At 39.3% G+C, this 23477-nt stretch overlaps 1 protein-coding gene across 11 annotated transcripts in view; it reads right to left on the bottom strand.

The window, feature by feature from the left end:
- The window catches only part of RNLS (renalase, FAD dependent amine oxidase), a 318654-nt gene that overhangs the window by 286214 nt on the left and 8963 nt on the right, over positions 1 to 23477 (bottom strand). For all 11 annotated transcript variants that reach the window (XR_011462807.1, XR_011462806.1, XR_011462805.1 and 8 more), the window contains exon 4: positions 19793 to 19951. Coding sequence is in view for 7 of the 11 variants with exons in the window: in XM_070363869.1 (XP_070219970.1) it covers positions 19793 to 19951 (159 nt within the window). In the remaining 4 variants the exon portion in view is untranslated. The remainder of the gene's footprint in view (positions 1 to 19792; positions 19952 to 23477) is intronic.

Genomic DNA, 23477 nt, shown 5'->3' with positions numbered 1-23477 from the left:
AGAATGATTGATTATTGAACATCTGGATTGCAACCAGTCTTCAACACACCACTTGCTATAATCCAAATTACCCTCATTTCTTCCCTGTATCTTCATAGCATCAGTCTATCTGGTCAACCCAGCTCTCTTATAGTCTAAATTTCACACAACAGCAGGAAAATACTTCTTCAAATCTAAGTTAGATTATGTCATTCCTTCAGTGGCTTTCTATCTCATATGGAGTAAAATCCAATGTCTTTACCACAACTTACAAAGCCCTACATAACTGGGCCTCCCACTTTCTGTCTCCTCTCGTCTCCTATCACTGCCCCTCCCTGTACACTGTATGGCAGCCACAACAACCCCCTTGTGAAATTCCTCATTCTTTGGGGCTTTTCTGCTTGCAACTACTTCTGTTAGACTATCCCTCCAGATAATCTCACGGCTCCTACCTTGAGGTCTCTGCTGCTCAAAAATCACTTTGTCACAGATCTGCACATAAGTACTCCTTGTCACTTTTTATTTACATATTGCTTCATTTTCTTTCCCAGCACTTACTATCATCTCACATAGATATTTATTTTTCCTCCTCCTACTGGAATAGAATATTATGCCTCCTCTCACTGGAAAAGAAATTCCTTGGAGCTTTTACTTGTTGGTTCACTGCTGTATTCAGGGTGTCTAGAACAAAATCTAGCATATAGCAGATGTTCAATAAATATTTACATATTAAAGATTCAATATCTGAATAAAAGAGATTACAATTTCTACTTTAAAAAAAATAAAGCTGGATTTTAAGTCCTCTTCTTGGAATTTAATTTTATAATCTCATATGCCTGTGGTAAATAAAATCATTAAGATATGAAAAATATTTAACAGCCCATAGAACAGAAGGCAAACTCTACTTTGGATATGGTGATATTCTTTGTCTGTTTCATGGAAGAAATTTTGGGAGAGACCAATATTTAAACAGTTCCTTCAAACTAACAGAGAATGCGACACTGGTAAACATAAAATGCTCTGTGCTAGCTACACAAGTACTTTTATAGATTCTAATTCTTTTCTGGGAGCACACATTCAAGTGAGAATGAGAAAAAGTCAGACTCTGGAAACAGGGTTCAGCAGAATAATAAGTAAGAATGTCTGATCTTCATCAGTCATGTCTCATATATCTGATACAACAGAGTAAGAAACTTCTTAAGTGAGATACATTGGTGGAAAAGAAAAACAAATTTTAGCAAAAGCTTATCCAGTGTGGAATGTTGGTCTTTTTTTTAATCTCTCTCTTGCTCTTTTTTAATCTTAATGTTTTAAATTCCCTGCTTTAAAATTAGTAGTTGATTGTGGAGATACTTTCTTATTTGTGTTTAGCACACTTTATTTGAATCTTCAGATTTTTTCTTTTTTGTTGTTGTTCTTTTTTTAAAAATTTTTTTTAAATTTTATTTTATTTTTTTAACTTTACAATATTGTATTGGTTTTGCCATATATCAACATGCATTCACCACAGGTATACACGTGTTCCCCATCCTGAACCCTCCTCCCTCCTCCCTCCCCGTACCATTCCTCTGGGTCATCCCAGTGCACCAGCCCCAAGCATCCAGTATCATGCATCGAACCTGGACTGGTGACTCATTTCCTATATGATATTATACATGTTTCAATGCCATTCTCCCAAATCATCCCACCCTCTCCCTCTCCCACAGAGTCCAACAGACTGTTCTATACATCAGTGTCTTTTTTGCTGTCTTACCATCTTTCTAAATTCCATATATATGCGTTAGTATACTGTATTGGTGTTTTTCTTTCTGGCTTACTTCACTCTGTATAATAGGCTCCAGTTTCATCCACCTCATTAGAACTGATTCAAATGTCAGAAAGCTAACAATCCTAGTTCTCAAATTTCTTCTGTCTTTAAAATGTCTTTGCCAGCTCAGATGGGGAAAAGTTTAATTCTACTCAGTTGGTGACTCAGTTGGTGATAATGACGCAACTCAATAAAATATAGCTCTCCGCTCTTTCATCTCACCCCATCTCTAGTTTTGACATTCCTTTTTAAAGCATTTCTGTTATTGAAGAACTCTGATTGAAAAATAGAGTTCTAAGTTTAGAAGGAAGTACAGAGTAAGACAGCATTAAGAAGGGATCTTTTCTTCCTTTAGAGTAGCAAACTTGTGGTCTAGGTTCATACCCCATACATTTATTCATACCCCATATGTTTATTGACAGCATGTGTACAAGAAAAAAAGAGTCCAAATATTTACACTATAGGTGCATTTACATCAAGCATGGGGAGATCACATACATAAGTGCAGGGTAAAGAGGTCAAAGGGTATATTATCCCAGTTGTTATTAGAACCTAGAGAAAATCTGGATTTCAGATTTGCTACCCAACAGCTATGTGACCTTAGACAAATTAATTTAATTTCTCTGAGTCTCACTTTTCCCTTCTATAAAATAGGAATGAAAATACTTCTTATAGGTAATTATAAAGAGTAAAACATATAATACAGCCAAAAATGCTTAATAATAAATAAAATCACAAAATGCTGTTTGATGTTGGTTCTCATCATCATCTAATTAATCCTCTGACCCTTTCTTTTTTTTCATCACAAATAATTTGTTCCCTAGAGGGATATTTGTGCTAAACACAAATAAGAACATATTACCACAAGCAACTACTAATTTTAAAGCAGGGAATCTAAAACATTACGATTAAAAAAGAACAAGAGCAATATTCTACATTGGGTATTAACTTCCTCTGTCCTGCCAGGACATGGAGTGGTAATAAGCACAAGTAATACCAGAGTCTGGAGAAGGAAATGGCAATCCACTCCAGTATTCCTGCCTGGAAAATCCCACGGTCAGAGGAGCCTGGGAGACTACAGTCCACGGGGTCGCAAGAGTCAGACACAACTTAGTGACTGAACAGCAACAACAATTAGAGTCAGACCACTTGAAACTCCAAGATGGATAAAAGTCTCTGCCATTTCCACTGACTCCTGAGTTTTGGAAAGGTGACAGAGAGGGAGAAATTAACTTGGGTTGCCTATCAGGCATTTAGAGAGAAAATGGAAGATTAAGTGAAACCAACTCTCATTATTTACTATTTTGTAAATAATAATAAAGACAACTAGATGAGACAGATATAAAAGGTGAAGATCAAGATATAATAAATAAAAGGAATTCAATAGTAATAATTGTTTTTTTTCCCCCCTAAAACTGAGATATCAGTTCACAAGCTTGCAGGAAATGCCTAACAGAACAGCTAATATCTAAAGAACTTCAGAAACTGAGTTATTTCCCCTCCTATGGAGATGATCTGCTGGAGAAAGCAATGAAGCATATTATTCGATGAATAAATGACTTTTATTTCCTGTGCTTCTAATCAAAATCTTTTCAGTATAATGTCAAGGAAAAATGAAGAATTTAAATTTCTTTTAGTAAAAAGAATTGGTTCTCATTTTTCCAACAAGGATGATGGGAAATTCTAGAAGTTCCAGGAAGGAGGTTGAAGGTGTTCATTATGAATTGTATTGTATTATTACATTTCATGATACATAATAAGTTCTGAGATTATGCATTTTTGTAGTACTAAGCATCTATTTAAGAACTATTACCAAAAAAAAAAAAAAAAACTATTACCAAAGTTCTAAGCATCTGTTTAAGGAGAGAGTGCATATGTTAAGATTAGAAGCCTTTTGAACAATGTTCCAAGTCTTCAAGTGTTTTATTCCTCTTAATCCAATTAGATAAAGCTGTTTCCCATCTCGATGTATCTAGGCAGGTTTTAAAAGGTGTGTGTGCTGTGTGCTCAGTCATGCCTGACTCTTTGCCACCCCATGGGGTGTAGTCCACCAGGCTTCTCAGCCCATGGAATTTTCCAGGCAAGAAGGCTGGAGTGGGTTGCCATTTCCTATTCCATGGAATCATCCTGACCCAGGGATCAAACACGCATCTCTTGCATCTCCTGCATTGGCAGGCAGATTCTTTACCACTAGCGCCACCTGGGAAGCCTCTTTTTTTTTTTTTTTTTTTTAACTGCTTTGAGTCTCTATATTTTATTATTTTTTTAATATAAATTTATTTATTTTAACTGGAGGCTAATTACTTTACAATATTGTATTGGTTTTGCCATACATCAACATGAATCTGCCATGGGTGTACACGTGTTCCCCATCCTGAACCCACCCTCCCACCTCCCCCCCCCCCATACCATCCCTCTGGGTCATCCCAGTGCACCAGGCCTGAGCATCCTGTATCATGCATCAAACCTGGTCTGGCGATTAGTTTCACATATATTATACATGTTTCAATGCCATTCTCCCAAATCATCCCACCCTTGCCCTCTCCCAGAGAGTCCAAAAGACTGTTCTATACATCTGTGTCTCTTTTGCTGTCTCGCATACAGGGTTATCGTTACCATCTTTCTAAATTCCATATATATGCGTTAGTATACTGTATTGGTGTTTTTCTTTCTGGCTTACTTCACTCTGTATAATAATAGGCTCCAGTTTCATCCACCTCATTAGAACTGATTCAAATGTATTCTTTTTAATGGCAGAGTAATACTCCATTGTGTATATGTACCACAGCTTTCTTATCCATTCATCTGCTGATGGACATCTAGGTTGTGGGAAGCCTCTTTAAAAGGTAGATTCTATGTTTTTTGATGAACTAGGACCTCTGTTGCTTGTTCAACAGATGTTCATATCCAAGATTCACTGCATTCTACCCCAAATCCACATCTCCAGCTTTATCTCCCCAAAATTCCCCACTGCAAAGCCCTTGCTCACACTAAGCCAATCTATTTTTTAGGTCCTAACATATAAAACAAGTGCTTATACTTTCAACTTTTTGCTAAGACCAGTTTTCTCTTCAAAGCATTCTCCTCCTTTCCTTCTGCCTGTGTTTTGCGATATACTTCAGACTGTGTCATTTTCCTGCTCAGTACATAGAGACTGAGGGCCTACATGCGTGAGGCACTCACAGGGAGCAGGTGAGTCAGAGCCAGTTTCCATCTTTGTGACTTTATATTCCCACACTCTACCAGGAAAGACACACATTGCACAACAGACCAAGCCATTAATTAACTACAATTGTGATAGTGTTCAAACATGAGGCACATGAGGATAACACGTAATGGGAGAAATAGCCTGGTCTTCGGGGTTGCGGCTGCTGCTGCTAAGTCACTTCAGTTGTGTCTGACTCTCTGCGACCCCATAGACGTCAGCCCACCAGGGCAGTTGAATATTTGGTTCAATATTTGAATATTTGGTGAATCCCCCACCCCTGGGATTCTCCAGGCAAGAACACTGGGGTGGGTTGCTATTTCCTTCTCTAATTCTTCAGGGTTAGGAAGACATTATTGTAGAAACAGTTTTGAACTGAATTTGAAGGATGAGAAGGGGGCTAAAGTGGGACAAAAGGAAGTCAATAAGTAAGCTTTTTTGATGGATTCGTGGTTATTACTGGGGTTTCCCAGGTGGTGCTATGTTAAAGAACCCACCTGCCAATGCAGGAGACATAAGAGATGCGGATATGATCCCTAGGTTGAGAAGATCCCCTGCAGGAGGACACAGCAACCCATTCCAGTATTCTTGCCTGGAGAATCCCATGGACAGAGGAGCCCAGTGGGCTACAGTTCATAGGGTCACAGAGTCAGACACGACTAAGGTGACTTAGCATGCACGTACACGTGAAAGTGAAAGTGTCAGTCCTCAGTTGTGTCCGACTCTGCAACCCCACAGACAGTAGCCTGCTAGGCTCCTCTGTCCATGGAATTCTCTAGTCAAGAATACTGGAGTGGGTTGCTATTCCCTTCTCCAGGGCATCTTCCTGACCCAGGGATCAAACCCAGGTCTCCCACATAGCAGGTAGATTCTTTACCATCTGAGCTATTGGGGAAGCCCATATGCATAGTTATCATTAAATTGGGGTGTATTAAAAAAAAAAAAAAAAAAACATAAGGGCTTCCCAGGTGGCTCAGTGGTAAAGAATTCACCTGCCAATGCAGGAGACATGGGTTCAATCCCTGGATTGGGAACATCCCTTGGAGAAGGAAATGGCTACCCACTCTGGTATTCCTCCTGAAAAATCCCACGGACAGAAGAGCCTAGCAGGCTACAGCCCATGGGGTCACAAAGAGTCGGACACAACTTAGTGACTAAACAACAACAATAAAAACACAGTAAGGAATTTCTTGCCTTTCAGACATTAAAACTGCAATAGTATTTTTGCCCCTTTACCCTGGCTCTCTATAAAATTGGGGATAAAAAGCAATTAAAAAATCCACTGGAGATGGACCTGGCCAACTGCTCTGAGGGGTATGAGAAATTATCAATAAGACCAGGCCTTACTGCTCTGAGCCCCACTGCCCAGACAGTACAGGAAGAAGACTCAAGGGGATATGTAAGCTCAGCTTTATGAAGAATGTCACATTCCTGGAGAGAAGCTTTTTCCCCAGATCCTGCAGGGAGAGGGTAATTCCCCTTCCAAGAGGCCCCAAGAGAATAATTCAGAAACAAACTCTGGGTAGGGAACTCCCCAAAGGGGTAGCCAGGACCTTTTCTAACTAGGTACTTCCTGAACTGAAGAACTTGCTAGGGCAAAACTTTGCTGATGCGGCTCCTGGGAGAGACACTGCTGCTTCTGAGTTAGAGAAGGGGGCTGTTAACAGCCCCAGAAATGTTCAGCGTGAAGTTGAAATCTGCCCACTGGACCAAGGAAACATATTACGCACTGTCTATGTGGACCCATCACCAACCATCAGACAACAGGAATGAAGTACAGGGAAACCTAGACCATCTTCTTACCACCACCAAGCTGCCAGTCAGTCATGGGAGCAATCAGTGTTTCCCGGAGAACACAGAGTCTAAAGGGAGGAAGGCATAGATATTCAAAAAGAAACTGAAAGGGTATGTGTATTGATATAAAATAGACCCCACAGTTCACCCTGCCACAAGCCCCTGGTACCACAGACAGGCCTACTTGGCACTAGGCATAGAAAGAATGATTCTGAATCAAGACTGAAGTTCAAAAATAAGCACAGCTGAGTCTTAAAAACCAAATATTCAACAGACAAAAGTGACTAGAAAGTTGGAGCACATGACCAAGATGTCATTAAGGCACTCAACCTCTAGAAAGACATGGAGTTCAAGTAGGAAAATGTGAGGGCAGTTCCAGGAAAAAATAAAACTTGCCTATTTTTGCACCCATATAGTTCAGACTCCTTAAAAATGAGTTACAACCACAAAGTGACTATAAAGAAAATAATACATCTGATTTATTTCTGTTTAACAGTTGCATGATTTTCTGTAGTTTGGGAGTACTAGAATTTTGATTGTTACCTCTTATTGTTTATTGATAGCATTCACCTGGTTTCCAGTTTTTTCCTTTTTATTCCCATTTATTGCTAAACTGGGTAATAAAGGATCAACACTGGCATTTTGACATCTGTATGTTTTAATACCTATAGCTATATTACTTTCCCAAAATTTCGTAATGGTTCTCATTCTCAGTGTTTGAGAATGCCTATACACTCATTAGCACTGAATATTTTACATTTTATTAATCTTTTAAGATTTCTGCCAAAATGATAAATGAAAACAGGAACTTTATTCTTGCCTTAATTTATATTTCCCTTGACTTAAAGTAAGATTTAGCCTCACGGCATAAGTTTATTGGTCACTAACTCTACACCTAAAGCAACCAGAAAAGAAAGAAATGAAGAACCCCAGGGTTAGTAGAAGGAAATAAATCTTAAAAATTAGGGCAGAAATAAATGCAAAAGAAACAAAAGAGACCATAGCAAAAATCAACAAAGCCAAAAGCTGGTTCTTTGAGAGGATAAATAAAATTGACAAACCATTAGCCAGACTCATCAAGAAACAAAGGGAGAAAAATCAAGTCAATAAAATTAGAAATGAAAATGGAGAGATCACAACAGACAACACAGAAATACAAAGGATCATAAGAGACTACTATCAACAATTATATGCCAATAAAATGGACAACTTGGAAGAAATGGACAAATTCTTAGAAAAGTACAACTTCCCAAAACTGGACCAGGAAGAAATAGAAAATCTTAACAGACCCATCACAAGCACGGAAATTGAAACTGTAATCAAGAATCTTCCAGCAAACAAAAGCCCAGGTCCAGATGGCTTCACAGCTGAATTCTACCAAAAATTTAGAGAACAGCTAACACCTATCTTGCTCAAACTCTTCCAAAAAATTGCAGAGGAAGGTAAACTTCCAAACTCATTCTATGAGGCCACCATCACCCTAATACCAAAACCTGACAAAGATCCCACAAAAAAAGAAAACTACAGGCCAATATCACTGATGAACATAGATGCAAAAATCCTTAACAAAATTCTAGCAATCAGAATCCAACAACACATTAAAAAGATCATACACCATGACCAAGTGGGCTTTATCCCAAGGATGCAAGGATTCTTCAATATCCGCAAATCAATCAATGTAATACACCACATTAACAAAATGAAAAATAAAAACCATATGATTATCTCAATAGATGCAGAGAAAGCCTTTGACAAAATTCAACATCCATTTATTAAAAAACTCTCCAGAAAGCGGGAATAGAGGGAACATACCTCAACATAATAAAGGCTATATATGACAAACCCACAGCAAACATTATCCTCAATGGTGAAAAATTGAAAGCATTTCCTCTAAAGTCAGGAACAAGACAAGGGTGCCCACTTTCACCATTACTATTCAACATAGTTTTGGAAGTTTTGGCCACAGCAATCAGAGCAGAAAAAGAAATCAAAGGAATCCAAATTGGAAAAGAAGAAGTAAAACTCTCACTATTTGCAGATGACATGATCCTCTACATAGAAAACCCTAAAGACTCCACCAGAAAATTACTAGAAATAGTCAATGACTATAGTAAAGTTGCAGGATATAAAAAAAAAAAAAAAGCAATAAAATGCAAATTTCAAGACAATACATTTAGAAGGTACCATATGCCTGGAGCAAGGTGTAGAAGGGCACTCACTAAGCTGTTAACGTTAATTATTATACCTCCAGGGAGTAGAAAAGGAAGACAGAACAGGAAATGAATTATTAGTTCAACTTTGGATTGTTTCATTTTTATAAGATTATTAATCAGCTTTGTCATTTAAAGTGATGAAAAATTATTTGGGGGAGAGGAGAACCAGGACTACTTAATTTTTTTTAACTTACCCAACAAAATGTAATATAACAAACATTCAAAAAAATTTGTGGAATGAAGTACAGGGGAATAGGAGGGAGATGCAATATGTTTAAATTTAAATGTGTTTGCAAGAGGTAAGAAGATAACCAATAATGGAATGACAAAGCACTGTAGATCGTATAAATGAACAATGTGAGGAAAGGAATAAGAATATTTGATAGAGTTGGCCAATAAGAAAAAGGGAAAAAGTGGGGGAAAAAGTAAAATAAAAAATAGACATCAATGTTAAGGATAAATACAATATAATTGTTATTTCATTAAATGTAAAAGGGTTGAATTCTCTTATCAAAAGAAATAGACTTTTCATGTTAGATTTAGAAACTCTCAGCTAGATGGGTTAATATCTATGTGGCTGGAATTATGAGTGGTTTTATTTTCTTTTTACTTTCAAAACTTTCATCAATAAAGTATATCAATTATAAAATAAAATTCAAATTTAAAAAGTATATAGTATCAAAAAAAGAAAGATTCTGAACAATTTTATGTAACTTAAATATAAGCGCTAAGGGGAAAATTGGTGGTAGAATATCTGAAATCAGAGACTGGAAAGGAACACAGTGCGGGGACAGCCTGAGGAGCTCTGTTCTGCTGCTAGAGTACAAGTGGGAGAAAAGAGGAGGGGTGGTACTTGGGTAAGTACTGAGAAGGTGGTTATTTACTAGTACATCTTTAGAAAGTAAAAACAGAACACCGGGATTTTTAATAGTTCATTAAAAACCTATCATCTGTGAATTTACTGAAACTTTTAAATGATTACACTTCAGATGAACAAGTGTTTTGACTTCTAAAATGTAAGCCAAGTAAGCGTTTTTTGTACTGTATGGTACATGCATGTGTGCCAAGTCACTTCAATCATGTTTAACTCTTTGCAATCCCATGGACTGTAGCCTTCCAGGCTCCTCTGTCCATGGGATTCTCCAGGCAAGAATACTGGAATGGGCTGCCACTTCCTTCTCCAGGGAATCTTCCCAATCCAAGGATCAACTCCGGTCTCTTACATCTGCATTGGCAGGTGGGTTCTTTACCACTAGCGCCACCTGGGAAGCATTTTTTAGATGTAGTCAAATAAATAATATTTTATTGTATTGAAAACTTCTGTACATTGAAGTAGAGTGGCATCTCCTTAGTGTAAAACTATGCACCTTAAGGCTTAAAGGTTTCTGCTCTTCCTTCAGTGGCTATATTCTAGAATTTTAATAACAGTATCAGGTTCTCCTAATTTATAAGTGAATATATATGTACATGTATACATGCATCTCCATCATTACTGTAAATCTCCATTGTACAAGTGTGGAGTATTATATTTCTAGATAAATAATTTTTAATTTCTCTTGGATTATATTCATATATGCATGTGATCCTCTGGTTATTATAGTTTGCCTTCTTGAGACCTGAAGCTTTACCACATTTTTGCTATAATTCAGCAACTAGAAATTAAAGAACTCACCAAAATATGTTATTTAGGAAAAATAAACTCACTTTTCTCCACCTTCCAATCTAGGAAAAAGACTCTCAATGTTGTGTTTCTAAAGGTTGGGATGGACACACACACACACACACACACACACACACACACACACAGCCAAAAGCAAAGTGTCTTTCTTTTGCAGAGTCTTAAACTGGATTAAGTTGGCAGATTCCTGAAAATGGGAGGGGGAGGTGGTGGAGATAAAATGCTTAAGGGACAGGGGTTGGGGGGGATTCCTGTCCAGGTGGAGACCTAGCTCTCACTTGTGTGCCCGGCCAGCTGGGATCTTACTGCACAATGCCTATGAAGTATGTCTCTCAGCATGTAGAACAATGGAAAGCTCTCGGTGTCAGTGCAGTGTTATCCCTTGAAAGGCATCCTTGAGTTCACACAAGGCATCGCATCTAACCCATGTCAGAGGACCAGGGCTGGCCCAGTCCCACACAGCAGAGATGACGGGGCAGTAACTATGACAACCTTATGGACTTAGGTCCCATGCCTCCTCTGTTTTCTGGCATTATAGAAGCCTGGGATTCCTGTGGGATCCCAAAGGGAAGGGAAGCAGCTCTAATGACAACTGAGGTTGGGTTTGCTATCAGGTGGACAGAAAGATGGTCTAAGCAGATAATTTGTATATTTAGAGAAATGAAGGAATGAATGATCCTTTGCTCCCTAGTGTTGCAAATTCTAACTCAAGATGATCACAGGATATTCTGGATACAAATACACCATTGTTTTACAGAAGGGCAAATTAATGTTTCTCATTGTGTTTCCAATATGCTTTTTATTGATATCCAAAATCCTTACTAAGAGATTTCTGGCTGTCTTTTTGTAGGCACACATTTGAGTGATAATAATGAATCTGACTTGTCTACAGAGATGATTTGTACCACCATCATTTGCTTATTCATAACCAAGAACTCAGACCACACCACCTTATAAAAATGCTTTCCTATTGGTTTCCCTTAAAACAGAACTTCACACTTATCAGATGTAAAGCTCATCTGTTATTTTTGTGCTCACATACAGCCTAATGAGAACACCTGGCCAGTGGGCTTTGCATCTTCTAAATTTACGTGAGTTAGCATTTAGAAAAAATGTCAGGAATATGCGGACACTTAAGAAATATTCCCATCATGGTGCCTCCTCAGAGGTAGGGGTGATCCTATGAACAGTGTATATGGAGGTCACATGGGTGGGTGCAGATTTTATGACAAGGTGTTTATTCATTGACTCTAGTACAGGTTTGGAATGTGAGGTAAAGAGATGTAGCAGAGGAGTGAGATTGTACCTCCCTCTGAAAGAGGTGGCTTTCATAAAAATGTCCCTGCTGACTTGTGAAAAAGCTCTTATTCCTCTTACAAAAGTGATCAACTCATTAATCAAAAGTTAATTAATGTAGAGTTTTCAAGGCAATTGTCATGTTCTTTCACAACAGTGAATATGTCTGTGATGTGTTCTATTTGTAAAACCCTGAAAGTAAAATAGTCACCATTGTTTAAACCCCAACACTAAGCATACAACCCTTTAAACAGACATCTCAGAACTTTTCATTAAGGGTAAAGAAGTCGTAAACACTAAAAAGTTACTGGCAGTATTAATATCAATACTAACAAGTTCTTACTGTGTGCTCAGCATACTTCTAAGTCCTCTACTCAGGCTATCTCATGTAATCTTCACTAAATCTTATGTGGCTAGATAATGTTACTTATCCTCATTTTATAAAGATGGAAACCAAAGCTCAGAGAAGTTAAGCAACTTGCCCCATATCTCCCAGACATTAAGAGGCAGCGCTGGGTTACAAATTCCGGCTCTGTCTCTTAAGTCCCTCCACAGAGTAGCCAATGCTAAATAAGTAAACACCAAGTGACCAGAACACTTTCTGCGAAGCACAGAATACTTTCTGTGAGGCACACTTTCTGTGAAACAGATTTCATTTCATTCCAGCTTCCCCCTGGAAGCTCTGAAGGACAGAGGCTGAGCTGGATGGATCCTGAAGGAGAGAGAACACAGAGGATGTGTCAAATCGGGAGCTCTGTGAACAAAGCACAGGTGAAGAATGCGTGCTTCATCCCAAGACCCAGAGGAGACCAGGATCCCCGAAGGAGGCTAGCTCGATGACTCCCCTTGCCTCTCTCCTCTCTCCTCCTGGCGACTCTTCTGATCTGTTGCCACGTGCTCAACTCAACATAGCCCCTCACTTCTGCTCTCACCCAGTCCGTCTCCTCTCTCCCTAGATCTCTCTGTGTCTCTATCTCTCTTTCTTTTTTCCATCCTTCCATTCTCTTTTCCTTTCTCCCTTCTTTCCCTAAGAAAAATTTATCAGTGTTTTTTAAGGACCAAACTATAAAGGACGCATATTCATTGAGACCCTTAGAAATACTCATTCCTCTCATCTAAGCATGTGGGAGAAGACCTAAGGAGCCCCATAGAGGGGGAGGTCTGGTGCAGAGAAAAGAAACTTTTCATGTTCTTCATTCCTCAAAACGGAGAAGGCAATGGCACCCCACTCCAGTACTCTTGCCTGGAAAATTCCATGGATGGAGGAGCCTGGTAGGCTGCAGTCCATGGGGTCGCTAAGAGTTGGGCACGACTGAGCGACTTCACTTTCACTTTTCACTTTCATGCATTGAAGAAGGAAATGGCAACCCACTCCAGTGTTCTTGCCTGGAGAATCCCAGGGACGTGGGAGCCTGGTGGGCTGCAGTCTATGGGGTCACACAGAGTCAGACACGACTGAAGTGACTTAGCAGCAGCAGCAGCAGCAGTAGCATTCCTTAAAATCACTTAGCACATCCCATCTGCTTCATTTTTACAAGGTTTATCTCACTCTTTTCCACTGCCTCTGCCACTTTTCTAGCAAGAGAATGAAACAACTGTGGCAGGAAAATCAGGATGTGTATTCAGATGTTCCATTACAACTGATGAAGAGCTCTATTGAAATGTGTGTGCTCAGTCGCTTCAGATGTGTCTGACTCTGCAAGCCCGTGGACTGTAGCCCTCCAGGCTTCTCTGTCCATGAGATTCTCTAGGTAACAATATTGGAGTGGGTTACTGTACCTTCTTCTAGGGGATCTTCCTGACCCAGGGATTGAACCTGCATCTCCTACACTGTAGGTGGATTCTTTACACCTGAGCCACTAGGGAGGCCCCCTTTAAATGTGTAGGAAACATGAAATCAAGACAATGATATTTGAAAGGTGTCTCCTTTTTTCTTGACCATACTTTCTCCTGTCCAGCCCCTAATACATTATATGAACTTATACAGGACTGATGATGTCTTAAATTGCTCATAAGGGTGAAAGAAGCAATTAGCCTCAAAGTTCCTCCTAATCCTAAAATTTCATGATGTATTGACACTCATGCTTTTATCCCAGTATCATTAACCAGGGCCCAAGCCAGGACCAGTAGACTCAATGATTCACTGACTTCTAGGAGCTTATAATCAAGTTGGAAATAAAAAAGACATTCATTTGGCAGATACTGACTGAACAATAACTATGATGTGTGGGTCTACATGGAGATGTAGGAGACACGGGTTTGATCCCTGGGTCAGGAAGATCCCCTGGAGGAGAAAAAGGCAATCCACTCTAGTATTCTTACCTGTAAAGTCCCACGGATAGAGGAGCCTGGTGGGCTACAGTCCGTGGGGTCTCAAAGAGTCAAACATGACTGAACACAGCACACGGTGGGTCTGTATGCAAAATGGTATTTGATGCTGGGTGGGGATGGAGTGGCCTATAGGAGCCGTTTTCTCTGAATTTTATGGCTTAGTGGGGAAGACACTTACTGAAAAAATAAGGATCACAATAAAATCTGATGAGTTCTATGATAGGGCAGACTGTGCCAAATAGGCCTAACTACAGGAAAAAACTCCCATTAGGGTACCTGTTAAAGATACAGATTCCTGGGCTCGATCCAAAGAGTAAGAATCAAAATCTTCCCAAAGGTGCCTCTTGTTGTTGTGGTTCAGTCGCTAAGTTGTGTCCAACTCTATGAGACGCCATGGACTGTAGTACATCGGGCTCCTCTGTCCTTCACTAGCTCCTGGAATCTGCTCTGACTCATGTCCATTGAGTCAATGATGCCATCTAACCATCTCATATTCTGCCACCCAATTCTCTTTTTGCCTTCGATCTCTCCCAGCATCAGGATCTTTTTTCAGTGAGTTGGCTCTTTGCATTAGGTGACCAAAGTATCGGGCCTTTAGCTTTGGCATCATTCCTTCTAATGAATATTCAGGGTTGATTTCATCCAGGATTAACTGCTTTGATCTCCTTGCTGTCCAAGGGACTCTCAAGAGTTTTCTCTGGCACCACAATTCAAAAGCATCAATTCTTTGGCACTCAGCCTTCTTTATGGTCCAACTCTCACGGCCGTAAACAACCACACTTTGACTATACAGACCTTTGTCAGCCCCTTAAGTGTTTTTGTTTTTTTTTTTAACTCACAGTGTTCATTAAAGAAAGTCTGGAAAACATGGTGAACAAGAATGAGCAGGACACTGTGGGAATTCACAAGTACAGGAAACAATCAGTAATAGCAAGGTCTAAGACACTGTGTCTAAATGTGGTTATGTGTATGGGCCCTGAAAGCATACTACTAAGGCTCACATCTCACCATCACCACCAGAAATGGAAATAATAGTCTTTAGAATCGTTGTGAGGATCACGTGAGTTAATCTCATAATATTAATATAGAGAGAGTAGAACAGTTATAAAGTGAAAGTGAAAGTGTTAGTCGCTCAGCTGTGTCCGACTCTATGGGACTCTATGGACTGTAGCCCACCAGGCCCCTCTGTCCATGGAATCCTCCAGGCAAGAATACTCGCGTGGGTTGCCATTCCACAACCAGAGGGCAAATCATGAATCACAAGACATTCACCGTATCGTGCATAACGCTTCATTATTCTCCCAACTGGGAGAATGTAATAATCAACTGCCAAAAACACTAGCTCTGTTTTTCCTGTAAAAAGGAAAATAGGGGAAGGGAAAAGTAGATAAGGGAAAACCCAGACCATGCTGCAATCCAAAGGGAAGTCTTTCAGGTTAGAGATGGTTCTATATTGATTCTACGAGTAGACATGATTGAGAAAGAGGGACAGAGAGAATGAGAAGACAAGAACAAAGGAATCCAGAGACACAGGGCTGCTGGTAGTCTGCACGAATGTGCGACCTGTAGCACAGCTCTAGTTCTGTCACTAACTGCTATAAACTTTTGGGTAAATTAGTTAATTGTCATGGGCGTAAATGGAGTTTTGTGAATTATATTACAGATAATTTTATATACAGCCTGTATTTCAGTCTTATTCATAGTTCTCGACCCAGGGATGGAACTTGTGTCTCCTGTTTTGCTGGCGGATTCTTTACCCTCTGAGCCATCAGGGAAGCCCCCAGTTCTCTGGAGTTAAAAAATTTGGGGGGAAACTGCAATATATACGGTATCCACTAGATGGCAATAGATAGCTTTGTAAACGGAGGTCTTTCATAGAAATTGAAGATGACTAATCATTGGAAAAGACCCTGATGCTGGGAAAGATTGAAGGCGGGAGGAGAAAGGGATGACAGAGGATGAGATGGTTGGTTAGCATCACCGACTCAACGGACCTGAGCTTGAGTAAACTCCGGGGGTTGGTGATGGACACGGAGGCCGGCCATGCTGCAGTCCATGGAGTCACAAGGAGTCAAACACGACTGACTGACTGACTGAATTGACTGAACAAGCAAGCAACACTGTTTAAGGTTCTCCAAAAACAGAGAGATGACACTAATTTCTCATACTGAGGTCCTTATTGAGATTTATAACATAAAGAGAAATCACATATTTTTAATCCCTTTGTTTTAGACCCACAGGTATTCATGGGTCATGTTAGGACATTCTGTTTTTAACCTTTACTGCTAGAGTGGGTTATTTCATAACAATGAAGTAAACACAGAATTATTTGCATGAAGGCCAAATCTGAACTGAGCTGGAACAACACCCCAAAGATCCTTGCCCTCAGTCAAAAGTACTAAGTCAATCATTTGTAAACTTTTTCATCACAAAGAGCCCTATATGTTCTCTCTTATCACATCCAAATCTTTGGGGCCCCAGAGATTGTGGGACCCCATAGACTGTAGCCCACCAGGTTCCTCTGTCCATGGGATTTTTAAGGCAAGAATACTGGAGTGAGTGGCCATTTCCTCCTCCAGGGATTCTTGCCAACCCAGTGACTGAACTCGATTCTCTGGCATCTCCTACACTGGCAGGCAGATCTTTACCACTGAGCCACCTGGAAAACCCCTAAAGAGCCTATGTATCCTACCACTAAAACAGAAAAGGAAAAAAAAGATCTATTTTCCTTTTCAGCAAGATACACTTTTAAAATGGTGTAAACATTACATTTTTTATAGTAAGAGTAAACTACCTTTATTTTCAAAGTTATGACCGTTCAAAAAATTATAATAAAGAAAATCATCTCAAAGTAGTAACAATGCTATTAAACTATTTTCGGTAGATACAGAAGAAAAAGCAATGCATCTTTTTATCCTTTTTAACTTAAAAATATTTAAAAATCTTCCCATGTTAGTAAATAAAATGATCACTAGTATCTAATAGTTCACAGATAGATATTTACAAAATTTATGGAACATACTTTAACTGAAATGTCTGGTCTTCTGTGACAACACTTTGTTTCACAAACTGACAGACATGGCTCTATTTAAAGATGAATAATTATTAGGCAGGAACCTATGCAGAGGAAAGGAAGACAATCTCTGATAGAACATAATAGACACTAACAAATAAGCTGAGGAAAAGACATATTAGAAAATATTTTCCTAGGAAGCAGATTAGTTCAACAAATACTCAGGCAATGAATGACCTAAAAACAGTGAAGAGATCTATGACCTCTTTGAAACAATATCTCAAGGAAGGGAGCAGAAGGAATACATTTGGAAGCAACATGGATGACATAGAGGAAGGCTAGAAATAGAAAGTAAAAAATAACAGAAAGACCAAAGTTGAAACTGAGTTGAGACAAACAGCAGATATTTGTGTACTGAATTTTTTAAGATACTCTGGGATCGGAATAAATAGAACAAAGATAAATTGTCATTTAAGTATTAAAAGGAAACTGAACTGAAAATAAGGGAAAAGCTGAATCTTCAAATAAAAAACAGAATAACACAATCTGTGAAAAACTGACACAAAGCTATTAACAATAAGATATATCTTTATGAAATTACTGGACTCAAAAATAAACAAATAAAAAAGTACTTCTAAAATATCTCCAAAAGGCTAAAGTAAAAAGGATGTACCAGACAAATGAAAATAAAAGAACGAACATCTTACTTATCAGTAAAGGTTGATGTGAAAGCAAAATAAAATAAAAAATGACACTAAAGAAAGAATTTAAGTTAAAGGGTATAATTTTAATGGAGACATATTATGAATCAAATAATATAGTATCAAAAATTCATAAAGCAAAATTCACCTCCCCAAACCCCAGGAAACCAGCAATACAGTAATAGTAGAATTAAGTTATCTCTCTAAGCCCAACACAGTTCAGCCACTCAAAAAGTAAGACTATAGATGATCTAAATAAAATTATTGATTAGCAGGCCCTTGAACACCTTAGGACTCAGTCTATGTCATGGTGTGATATTTTGTATGTCATTTAATACAAATATTGAGAAATATTTTTAAAATGCAACACTGAAGGGTCTCTCATCACATACAAAGCTATGTTGCTTTAAAACCTGGAATATGCAATTTATAATACAACCGAATACATTGACCAATAACCATGTTTTAGTTAAAAGTTACAGTATGTTATTTAACACTGTCTCAAAATCAATTCAATTTTTACAGAATCCATGATAATAAATTATCCTACTTTAAAGTGACTTTGGCAGCACACTAGATACAGATGCATGAAAGAGATCTTTGACGTTCATTTTCTAGCTTGCCTATGGCCATATAATAAATATTCCAATCCTTTTTCTATTCCTGTCTCACACTGTACTGGAAAAGAAGCTATATATTGTTACTGCATGGTAGAATTGATACTCAAGCTGCTTTCAAGATGAAATATCCAGCTCCATTCTTACTCAGAGAACAAGCTCTATTACAGTTCTAAATCGAAGATCTAGAAACCATACTTATTGCCAGGTTTCTTTCTAATGGTGACAAAAGGCCATTTCTCAACCAAACCCAATGTCACCTTCAGTCACGCAACAAAGTCAAAAGTGACAGGCATGTCACATCCTTGCGGTCTTGCCACCATCACCAGATTCTGTTTTGTTCCAACTCATGGAATTCAAGGCAATATGAAGTATCAACCAGAAAGCAATGACTTTGACGTGTCAGGTTCACTCAAAACACGACGGTCAGGGGAATAATCAGTTAAACCTGGCACAAGTAGACGCAAAGCAGAGCTACAGAAAAGCTTTTCTTGAGAATCCAGGTAACAGGGAACTCTGTAGAGACAGAAACTAGCTTATTGGCTGCTTAGAGCTGGGGGCAGGGATGGAAGATGGAGGGATGGAAGTGAGAGCTATTGACTGTGGGAATGGTTTCATGTCACTGGATATCTGAAATAAATACCGTTGAAATACACACTTCAGGTAGATGGGTTGTATAGTATGTGAATTAGTCTCAAAGCTGTTTTTTATGAAAAGAGGTGGGAGCAGTCAGGTAAAGGGTGAGTCCAACAAATTTCAGTCAGGGAAGAACCTGAGACTCACACTCAGCAACAAGTCAAGATAAAGTTTACCATGTTTGTCACATAATGAATGTTTACATCATAAAAATCTTTTTTTCCAGAATGGCCACAAAGAGACTGTTCTTCTTTTGGGTCAAACTACTACATCTCCCTCAAAAATATTTACTTCTTAAAGGCAAGAACAAAAAGAGGAATACTCAATTCTTAATTTTTTTAAAAAAAAATCTGGATTGCAGTTTGACCTAGACTAGTATCATGAACCAGGCCGTAGTATCTGTTTTTAGAACATGCAAATCAGTAGAACCCATATCTACCCTTTGCTAAGACACTTAAGCTGAATTCACTCAGATCAGAGAAAGCCCAGCCCCTGAGGTAAACAGCGCGGGCTGAGACTCACAGTTGGTGATGTCACCTCGAAGCTGCAGAATCTGAGGAGCAGGCATTGTGAGGACAACGATATCAAACTGCTCAGAGGAGCCCGTTTCCCTGGAGACTTCCCACTTGTTGTCTCTCAAATTGATCTGAGTCACACGCTGTCTGAAGCAGATATCAGCACCTGTTCCAAAAGCAAAATCATGCTCACATAATCAGGATTTTCCACACGAATGAGGGGGAAGAGAAGTCACAAACTGGATCCATTCAGATAAGTAGAGTGTGAAGTTCATCTTCTACAGCTTCCTGGGCTTCACTTTCTGTCTCACGTAATGGGACTCCCTCCCTTCTGGTACTGCTAGACTTCCCTATCAATGCCCGCTGAGGGGAAAAATACTGCTACAATTAATAACAATAGTAACCATGGCTATATTTCATTAATCATCTACTGTATGCCAAGGCTATGCCAAACACTAGATATACATTATACCAATTCATTTCACAGAAAAGGAAACAGATTTAGAATTGTCATGCCATGATTTAAATCCACATCCTTCGGACTATAAAGATCACTATCTTGGGGGAGCAAGTATCAGATCAGATTAGATCAGATCAGTCGCTCAGTTGTGTCCGGCTCTTTGTGGCCCCATGAATCGCAGCACGCCAGGCCTCCCTGTCCATCACCAACTCCCGGAGTTCACTCAGACTCACGTCCATCGAGTCAGTGATACCATCCAGCCATCTCATCCTCTGTCGTCCCCTTCTCCTCTTGCCCCCAATCCCTCCCAGCATCAGAGTCTTTTCCAATGAGTCAACTCTTTGCATGAGGTGGCCAAAGTACTGGAGTTTCAGCTTTAGCATCATTCCTTCCAAAGAAATCCCAGGGCTGACCTCCTTCAGAATCTTAGTAAAGGTGTTAAGGATTCTTCTCTCCGGTAATATTCCTTATTAAAAATACCGATATTGCCTATTAAACCTGAAAAAGTAACTCTGTAAGCAAAATCCAAGTCTCATCAATAGATCAATTATCTTAATTAAGAAGAATCAAAATTAAGAAAAAGACAATCTGGAATATCCTCTCTTTTCCCTTCTTTGCACTTACCACAAATACATTTTAATAATTACTTGAGTACTTATATGATTGGTATTTTATTCCCTTTTAATTTGTCAGCTCCATGAGTTTACACCTATTTTTTCTATGTATAGTATATAGTACACAAAGTATTGTACTGGGAACAGAGGTATTTAATCAATATATGTTTAAGAGAATGAATTATGAACTGAAAGCTAGGAAAATATAACTGGATCATTAAGTCCCCTTGGTATACTAGTTCTTACTTCACATTCTGGTTTTCAGAAAACTTTCATTTTAAAATAAATCTACTTTTATTTGGCCTCATGAATAGAAAGGAAATAAATGAAAATGGAATAAAGGGGGAAAAAAGGACACTAAAAGATCCTGCCCATCATTGCATGTGACATCTCATATTCCTAGCTACTAAGAATCCAGCTGAAGTCCAACCTTGGCATCAAGCTCCCTTTCCATAGCTATCCTAGCTCAGTGTGAACCTTCTCATCTCCATAATCACTGCCTTTACCTCTCACTCGGACACTGATTCAAAGTATCTCTATGTTTTAGATATGTCTTGCTAAGTCGCGTCAGTTGTGTCTGACTCTTAGCAATGCTATGGACTTTAGCCCACCAGGCTCCTCTGCCCATAAGATTCTCCAGGCAAGAATTCTGGAGTGGACTGCCATGCCCTCCTACAGGGGATCTTCCCATCCCAGGGATGGAACCCGCATCTTACATCTCTTGCATTGGTAGACAGGCTTTTTACCACTAGTGCCACCTGGGAAGCTCTAGATATGTCTTATCAATCCCCAAATACTCTTGGGCTCCTCCATGTCAGCTCTTCTCTAGATCTCATACACCTTTATATCTTTCATATTCCCTTAAATAACTCTGCTGCTGCTGCTGCTGTTAAGTCACTTCAATCGTGTCCAACTCTGTGCGACCCCATAGATCGCAGCCCACAGGCTCCCTGTCCCTGGGATTCTCCAGGCAAGAACACTGGAGTGGGTTGCCATTTCCTTCTCCAGTGCATGAAAGTGAAAAGTGAAAGTGAAGTTGCTCAGTCGTGCCTGACTCTTAGTGACCCCATGGACTGCAGCCCACCAGGCTCCTCCGTCCATGGGATTTTCCAGGCAACAGTACTGGAGTGGGGTGCCATTGCCTTCTCCTAAATAACTCTACAATATAGTAATTACAAATTTTAAAAATCAAATGCAAATAGAAGGACTGATGCCTTCAATCTCTTTGAGGCAATTAGAGTCATTCAGTTCAAAGAATTAGAGCAAGGGTTTGTAAATAGCATTCCAGCTTGCCTGAGGGTTTCTCTAAGGCTCCTCTTTAGAGAACGTGCAAATAATTGGCACTTTGAACTCACACCCACCATTCCCTTTACTCCAACCAGAGCGGCTCCACTTCCCTCTCTTCATTTTCTTCAGGTTGCCTCACATGCCTCTCTCTCTAGTCCTGGCCCTGATCCAGACTTCAAGTAAGTCAACTGACTTTATAAACTTTATGCAGTTGTGTTTTTACATAATATTCCCTTTGAAAACAGCATTACATTGGTTTTCTTTTTGGTGGTCACTAGGAGGGTGTGGTTAAGAGAACTGAAGTACACCAACTATTAATAGAAATTCTTCATATCCAGTCAAATGCCTTAGACATATATCCCAGTGGTCCCGAAGTGTTCTGCAAGATGACTATCCGTGGTTCTCTAGGTGTGGACCTCAGACCAGAAGCACCTTGGAACTTGCTAGAAACACAAATTCTCATGTCCCAACTCAGAGCTGAATAAGAATCTGGAGATCAGGCCTAGTAGTCTGCATTTAAGAGGCCTCCAGGTTTGTTACCATGCACATGTAACAGTGTGAGAACCATGGGGGTAGATAAATAGACCCAAATCTAACACTGAAACTGGCAAAGCCACTCAAAAACAGCATTTTCCAAGAATTAGGGGCAGTGGTATACCTGCTCTAACCAGGAAGTTTTCCTTTCCAATTGTGATGATTCAAGTTTCTGGGAAAGTGGCATTTCCTTGTGAAAGTAACTAATAACTTTTGAAAGGACCACATGACCAAATGTAAGGCTCTGGAAGATCATTTTTAAACAGCCAGAAAACTACATAAATATTTTCAGTCTGAGCTTAGTAAATGTCACCATGTCCCTGTGTTGCATATAATTTTTCAGAGGTTTCTCACTGTATTTAGAATTAAGTATAAAATCTTAAGAGTGTTTACAAAGCCCCTTGTGATCTGGCCCCGCCTTACTCTTGAACTTCACCTACTGTTTTCTCCCTCATTTACTACCCTCCAGTCACAATGACCTTTTCATTCCATAAATGTACCATCTTCCTCCTATTTGAGAATAGTTTCAACTTGATATGCCCATCGCATGCAGTTCTCACCACTCAGCTCTCGGCCTAGTTCACTCTTGCTCACCTTTCAAGTATCTGTGAAAACATTAGTGTCTTAGAGATGCTTTTCCTGACACATCTCCCCTGTCTCACTCTTCTCAGACGCACGTTAGTTTAGGTCCTATTACTAGAGCTCACTCATAACGCTCTCACTTTTTCTTCTTAGCATTTATTATGTACATTTTTGTGTGCATGAAATCAGTTTTTGTCTTTCCCTCCAACTATGCT

Source organism: Bos mutus, chromosome 26, assembly GCF_027580195.1.
Source record: "Bos mutus isolate GX-2022 chromosome 26, NWIPB_WYAK_1.1, whole genome shotgun sequence".
NCBI lineage: Eukaryota > Metazoa > Chordata > Mammalia > Artiodactyla > Bovidae > Bos > Bos mutus.
The sequence above is the reverse complement of the archived record's forward strand: the minus strand, read 5'-3'. Positions and strand labels throughout refer to the sequence as shown.